At 40.2% G+C, this 8,000-nt stretch overlaps 1 protein-coding gene across 1 annotated transcript in view; it reads left to right on the forward strand.

The window, feature by feature from the left end:
* Positions 1-1,920: 1,920 nt before the first annotated feature.
* Positions 1,921-8,000, forward strand: part of LRRC31 (leucine rich repeat containing 31) — a 10,853-nt gene continuing 4,773 nt past the window's right edge. The window contains 7 exon segments of the mRNA XM_005419153.3: positions 1,921-1,986; positions 1,989-2,013; positions 2,375-2,629; positions 3,516-3,665; positions 4,048-4,215; positions 6,665-6,832; positions 7,691-7,858. Coding sequence (XP_005419210.3) covers positions 1,921-1,986; positions 1,989-2,013; positions 2,375-2,629; positions 3,516-3,665; positions 4,048-4,215; positions 6,665-6,832; positions 7,691-7,858 — 1,000 coding nt within the window.

Raw genomic sequence — 8,000 nt, forward strand, 5'->3', positions numbered from 1 at the left:
GTGCCCTGGGGTATTGTCACTGTCACTCAACAGCCTCAAGTGGTGAAAGAACTTCTGAACTGGCAGCACATCACCTGAAATACTGATGTCAGAGCATGTGAGTTAGCCCAGCCTAACCACTGTAATCAGTGCTTAACATGCTTAAAGATTTCCCCAGTTCCATAGGACAGAGATTATAAAATATTCCCATTCCTTCTTCTCACTGAACTGCAGTGGGCATTGAGAAGTCTTGGGCCAGGAGAGCCCAGGACATGTTCACAGACACAGGTTGCTTGGTCTCTGCCTCATTCCCAGTCACTCTGCTGTTAAGCACAAACAAAGAACTGTCAAATTCATTTCTTCACCAACAGAAATACTGGATTTTCCTTTGTCTGCATAGCTGAGATGCGTGGACACCTGAATTAGCACAAATTCCTGATGTGGATGCAGCTCAGTAGTGAGATGCTGATTTCAGAAACAGAGACAGGACAGCCACTCCTATTGTCAGAAAACCCTGAAGTCAACTTGGAGATCCTTTCTGTTTGGGAATAGAAGTGTGCCCTCCTTTTCTACAGAGTAAGATGGTTGATCACAACGGTTTTGTGCATTTCTAGCTGCTGTACATATTTCCCAGCATGGTACCTGTCATGGGCAAGAGGATTTTCCTGATGTTCACTTTTTCTTCTCATCGTCACAATGGTTTTATGCATTTCTAGCTGCTGTAAATGTTTCCCAGCATGGTACCTCTCATGGGCAAGAGGATCTTCCTGATGTTCACTTTTTCTTCTCATCTTACCCTGTTGACTCCTTGCAGCACCCTGTGCCTCATTCCACCCTGTCTGAATCCTTTGTCTAGTTTCACCCTGAGTCAAACTCTTCCTCAGGCTGGTGTCTGCTCAGCTGCTTGCAAAGGAATTGTTGGGTTTGTTTACCAGCTTTATCATTCCTCACCAAAATCACTCCAGTTTGCATATGTCTTTAGTGTATACAGACTGTATGCAGACAGTGGATGGTCCCTTGTATTTAAGGAAGTAGAAATTATATTGCACCAGGTGCAGACAAAGGTGAGCAGGAAATGATAAGGGAAATAGAGAGTTTGCCACAGGAGGGGAGAAGGTTTGGCTGGTTTAGCCTGCAAAAGGCAAGACCTCATAGACTGAAAAAGATTATCAAGACTAAAGAGATTCAGCATAAATGGCCATGAGTAGGGTAAAGACAGAAATTGTGATGTTCACCATTGAGGAAATCAGACTTTAGGACAGACAGACAGACAAAAAAAAGGTGTACTGGAGTTTGAAGTATGCATAAGGTGTGTCCAATGATTGCATTGTAATGTATCATGGTGCTGCCCAGAAGATGATTGTGGCTTTTCTTGTGTCTCCTAAAATGATCAGGAATGTCAGTCCTCCCTTTTTCTGACTGAGCTGTGCCTCCAGCACTATTGCTGAGCAGTATGGACAAAAGGGGTGGGAAAACAAAGAGCTTTTCTTCAGGTACTCTCGTAATCTGATCTCTGCGGTGACTCAGCCTCTCCTAACAGCTGTCTCGGGGCATGCAGTGGTTTGTGAGCAGTAGGGAAGATTTTGCTGCCACTTCCTGATTTCTGCCTTGAGAGCGATCTAAGCTGGGACATGATCGGAGCATTTAAATGGACTTCTCAGCCCCAGGACCGGCAGACTTTGGGATAGAGTACAGCGGAATAGAGATACCAGGAAAGAGCCAACAAACACTTTTGCAGAGCTGCTGCTGTCAAACTGAAGACAGAAACTCGTGAGAGAAACTGCACGGAAAGCTCCTATTAAGGAAAGGAGTGCAGTTTTGTTTGCATGCCATGGCTCACCTAGTGCAGACTTGCTGCTGTCAAACCGATGAAAACAGAAACTTGTGAGAGAAAACTACATGGAAAGTTCCTGTTAAGGAAAGGTGTGCGGTTTTGTTTGCATGCCATGGCTCACCTATCCCACAAAGCCTGAAAGTGCTGTAAAAACTGGAAAGTGTGAAAGGGAACATCAGATGTACCCATGGAAAAGACAGGTATGTTCTTTGTTTCAAATAATGCCTCTTTACAGCAGGAAATCACAGCCAGGGAAAGCAGGATTGCTCTACAGCTCAGTAACTGTGCATGTACATCAAGGTACATTGGCTTGTACCATTTTTGTATGTCTAAGGAATACAACTGTAACAACACATTAATGCCAGGTTTTAAACATTGTCTCAGCTTCTTGTGATTGTGAGTGCTCTGCCCTTGAACACTTGGCTATGATACATGGTTGGATGGAGGCAATGGTGGCAAATTCTCAGTGCATCTGCCATTATGAAAAAAGGTAAGCAAGAGTAAACATTACTAAATTCTAATTCTAATTCACACTTATTCTGTCTGCTGATCCCCTGAAAGATGACCAGAACTGTCAGGGTAGACATGAAGAGGACAACCCAAAGAGTTCCCCATTTGACTTTGTTATAAAACAGTTCCAAGGAAAGAAGTGTGCTCCTGAAAAAAGGAAAGAGCAGCCTTCAGCCATCAAAGAATTCTTCAAAAGCTTTGACTTTGGGAAATCTGAAGGCAAGGACAGAAGGGAAATTGAAGAAACAGAAATAAGCAGTGATGGAGCTGATGATCAGAGTGAAAAGCAAGATCTCTCTGTAGAAGGTAATGCTGGTACAATAATGAAACACGTGTGTATGTGTAAATATTTTAATTTCATAGAAAATCAGCTGTTTTCCTGCTCACCAAAATCCTGTATTTGCTGCCTACAGTTTATCCTCTAGTCAGGATTTACTTCTGATTGGAACATTATCAAGGATTTACCCTCTGATTTGATAGGTGCTAAGCAAGGAGTTAGATCCACATTGCTGAGGAAGAGTAAAGTCTTTGGGTGAATTCTCTTTGGTCTGCAATGTGAGAGTTAGTGCTAAAGTCAGGTCATTAGTTCCAGAGCTTATTTGGTTTCAGAGCCAAGCTTTGAGCAGTAGCTTGGCCTGTTGTGTTTAAGATGGGTCTCTGTCCTGCTCAAGCAGTCTGAAGACAGCAGGAGCAGATGTTTCCTATCACTTGGCACTGGGCAGGAGGAGGGGAAGGGAATGGGAATCCCTCATGGATGTTGTTTTGTACACACAAAGATACTCTTTACATCCACTCCAGAGAAAATGGAACTATTTTTCAAAGAGAGATGGAAGGTGAAGCTTAGAACACCATCCTTCGTCCTAAGGGGTCTGAGTCAGTTTGGGGAAATGATAAGAGGGCAGCTACTGAGGGTAGATTGCTATTTTCTGTAATTTTTCTTTTTTTCTCTGCAAAGCTTAGAAAAGCAGGAACTACCTTACACAGATGTTAAATGAAAATGTGGGAGGACTTTTGTATTGATTTGATATATAATGATCTTATCAGTCACCTTGTTGGTCCACATTGATGAAAAATGGAGCCTGCTTCATTGTCAGATTTAATTCATTTCCTGAAGTCTTCACCTGGCAGCCTCAGGCAGGTTTTACACCTTTATTAGCAGAGGTAACCAGGGCCCTTTTTCTCTGTTGCTTAGATGGACATTCACATCACACTTCTGAAGAAGAGTCACCATCTGGTGAGCAGAGATTTAACCAGTTCATGGAGAAACTGGGAAAGAAACCCAGCAGCAAGAATCTGGATCTAAATAATTGTGCACTAAGTGCAGCAGATGTAACAGAGCTAGGTAGATGCACATTTTATTCAAATAATCACTTCATGTATTTCTTTAATTTTTATTTGCCTGTTCTATTATTCCATCTCCTCTTTTCCCTTCCCTTTCTTTTATACATTTTCACATTTAATCTGATGGTCCCAGGTCCCTGAGAAATATTAATTAATAAATGATGTCAATTATGTAATATATATAAATATAGAAATCATCCAGGTCTGTGAAGCAGATGATTGTCCTTACACTCGAGCTACAGATAAGAAAAGTGAGGTACAAATTGTCATGGCTTTATAATTCTGTATTGACTGTAGAAAACATGTCAATATTAAGATGTAGTGATATCCAGGGTGTGCAGAAATGTGCAAACAGAAAAGCTTTTTCTTTTCTTTCCTTACAGCTTCTTTACTGCCGTTTCTCCCAGAGCTGGAAGAGCTCAGCCTGTCCTGGAATGGTTGTGTTGGAGGCACTTTGAAAGCTCTCACTGTCCATCTTCACCACGTGAGCCTGTTAAAAGTCCTCCGACTTAACAACTGCAGGCTGACAGCTGAGGATGTCATCTCCTTAGGTACAGGATTGCATTTACATTTACTTCCAGACAGCTTGGGGCTAATGTAATCCACCTCATCTCTTCCCACATCCTACTCCTGCTGCTTCCACACTGGGCAAAGTAAACTCCTGCTGTGAAACAGTAGAAACTTGGGCTTATGGGTGACCTTACCCCTTCAGGTAGCTCTGCAGAGTTCATTCCTCAGGGTGTGAAGCTTTCATACTCAGAAGGGAAGAGAATCCAGTCCTATTTGCAGGAAAGGATATTTTGAATTTGGATTGCTTTTTTTGCCTAGAAGCAGAGTCAATCACAATAGGGTCAGCTTAGGTCTTGCAGCTGCAGGACAGGTGAGTGCTCATTGTGAAAACCCCAATGGTCTTTTTGGGAGAAGACTTAAAACCAGAAGTGCTGCCTCAGAGCTTTATGACTTACTGTTTTTTCAAGTCTCGGAGAAGTTTATTCCTCTGATTGCTTCTTTGCTTGGAATGCCTGCACCCTGCTTTCTGCAAAGTGTGAGATGGAAAGGTTTTTAAGGTGGTGTTGCACACTCAGATTCCGTCACCTCCGGGCCTGGATCCACTTACTCCGGAGTGGATCTGTGGTTTGTATTTAAAAGAAGGGCCAACACAATCAATTAGAAATTATAAAAGTCATTGCTTATTTTGAAAGTTCTAAAATGGGTCTGAGTTATAAAGCTGGGCTTTGTTCATTTCATTCATATCCAAGCCTTTTCCAGGAAAGGTTCAGAAATAAAATGACATATATGGTGGTAGATCAAAAGTGAGTCATGCAATCTCCTGGGGAGGAAATAAGCATCTCTACAAAAGCTGGTGAAAATAACTGCTCTGTTTCTGATGAGTGTGAAATCTGTATTTAATTTTCTGTTATTTTTTCAGATTTATTTCATTCTTTTCCAAACCCTTCTCATAGACTTGGTTTTTGTTCATTGACGGTTTTTTTCTCCCTCTGAATTTTATTGGTTATTTTTCCAATTGATTCTTCCTGCCAGGTTCTTCAGTGCTGTTTCCTTCCAAGTTCAGTTTAGCATCTGCTGGGACAGACAGAAAATTGATCACAGAACTTGAATTTCCAGACAAAATGTGATGCCCTTGGCACGTGGCATAGCAACAGTCAGTTGGCATTGATTTTGCCTGTGATTTTGAAAACAACTTGTGTATTTAGGCTAATCCTGGCTGTGTGACCTTGTCCACATCTCTCTGCAGAAATGTGGCCTCTTGTAGACTCAGCACATCCTGTTTAGAAGTCAATGTCTGAAATATAATCATAATATCAACTATGTAGTCACTCAGAGCTTGACTGTGAAAGGTGATAGGAAACAATTCCTGGAGTTATATTTATTTATTTATCTTCTGGGAGGAAAATTTGTCTGGAAATCTATAGTCTTCATGTCAAACAGAAACAGGCTATGCTGCACTTCTCAACTGTAGAGCATTGCTCAGTATTCAACACCGAGGCAATAATTTAAAATAAATGCAAAAATAAGAATTAAAATGTGGCCTTTCCTCTCAAACCTGGATATTCACTTATGGAAGTAATTATTTTTCTATTATAAATCTTTTGTGAAAAATTAATTATGAAAACCACAGAGACATGAAAGGATGTTACTATTAAAATACAATTCTCAATTATTAGACTTTAGATCAAAAAAATGCATATGACACTTTGAAATTACATTTGCATATGGTCTGATTAATTGATCTTTCTTGGGAATGAGTTTATGCAAATATGCTCTGCCTCCCTCCTCTACAGAGGAAGTTAGGAAGCTGGATTTTACAGTGGGATGTCAGTATTTCAAATAAGCACTAACACAGTTCACATTGACAGGTGTGTCAAGCCTTGAAAACGCTGATTTTTCTGAATGTAGTAAAAGTCAGTTCTGTCTGCCTTGAAATCATGGGAAAGTTAGTTTGAGTCAAAACAGTGCTCATCTTGGTTTCTTATGAAGTGATTCAGAAATTCCTGTCAGAAATGAAACTTTCATGTTTCAGAAATAGTTGTGAGAGGAATTCTTTCATTCCCTCTAAAATGACCTGTGGATGCAGTACAAAGGATGTTGGAAATTTGCCAAATAAAACAGAGCAGAACTCTACAGGACAGTAAATTCAGACTTGTCACTTGTATTGATTTCCCTCTAGACTGGACTTTCTGGTCCCAGCACAGGCCAAGCAGCCTGATGAGGGTTTGGGAACCTGAATAAATTTCAGGTTTGTGTGCACTGTGACAATTACTTGTGATCTATGTTGCTCCTTAGACAATGTGAGATTTTATGCAACATTGCTGCAGAAGCAATAATTCATTTATTTAACAATTTTCCTGGCAAGACATTCATCATAAAGGAATTTGAGTATTAAGTAGCTAACCTTCCTCTTTAATATATTCCAAACCTGTATTTTTGTTTGCACTGAAATTGATACATGGAATGACTCATTCTAGACTTCTGTTGCAGGAGAAGCATTTGAAATTGTTTCTCAGCTTGAAGAACTGGATTTATCATGGAACAGTAACATTGGTGGAAAACTATCACTGCTGACAAAAAAACTTCAGGAAGGATGCAAATTAAAATGTCTGAAAATGACGGACTGTAACCTGACAGCAAAGGATGGAGAATCCCTTGGTATGTGTGTCCATGGACCAGGGCTGAGGCTGGCTTCAAAAAAATTGAACTTATTTGACTTAGATAATGGCTGTGTTGAGCTCAATATCAGTGAAAAGTTAATTTATTTCAAGCTCTGCATGTTAACAGTATTTATGATGTGAGGATTTAGTGCACTTCCTTCCAAAGAAAAAATGTTCTCTCTAATCATATGAGGGAGGGTTGAGAAGACCTAAACCACAGTCTGGCTGCCTCAGTGGTCCAGGGTTTCTGGATCTTTTGAGACCTTAAGCAAAAAATGTGTGCCAGAATTTTCAACACTAATTGCTCAAAATTAAGGAGCTGAATATGTAATTAGCCATGGGATTGAAAAGAAGGTCTGAGGATTGGGAAGGCTGAATTGGCAACCACTGACCATCCTTCCCTTCTATCCTCTCACCATAGCAGCTTAATCCTGTGTGGTCTTTTTATCTCATTGTGTGTTTTAAAAGGTGTTTGCTCAGTAAAGAGAAGCCCCATAACTCTCATCTCCACTGCAGAAGGAGCCCCATATGTAACAGACATTCCTATGTATTTTCATTAGAAAATTTTATTTCTGTTTGTATTTCTGCTTTTTATTCCTCTGTATTTTTCTAACAGTCCCTGTATTTTTCCGGTTTTATTTTTATAAATGTTTTTCACAGATTTTTATGATTCCTACCCAGTCTTTATTTACTGTGTTGTTTAGGTAGAACAGGAAATTAGCAAGTTTAAACCACACTGACAGGCAAACCCTGGCCACGTCTTCCTGTTTATCATGGTGCTGTATTTTTCTAGGGTTCATCTTGTATGTATTCTAGACAATTACCAATTCTAGTCTTCTTTTCTTTTTTTTCCCAGCTGAACTTCTAAATGTGATCTCAAACCTCGAAGTATTAGATATCTCCATCAACAAAAACATTGGCTGCAGCATGAAGATTATTGCTCAGGATCTGAAAAATGTACCAGGCTTGAAAGAGTTAAACTTGCACATGTGTGGATTAAAGCAAGACAGCCTCCAGGGCTTAGGTTAGACTTTATGTTCAGAAAACTTTCATTCTGAATATATTGTACATCTGAAAACCATTTAAGAAAGGCAATGAGGTGGGATTTTGCTGATGGTTTGGCGGTATAATGGGCAATCATGATTTGCTGTTTGAGGATTGGTAAA

Source organism: Geospiza fortis, unplaced genomic scaffold (genome assembly GCF_000277835.1).
Source record: "Geospiza fortis unplaced genomic scaffold, GeoFor_1.0 scaffold172, whole genome shotgun sequence".
Classification (NCBI taxonomy): Eukaryota; Metazoa; Chordata; class Aves; order Passeriformes; family Thraupidae; genus Geospiza; species Geospiza fortis.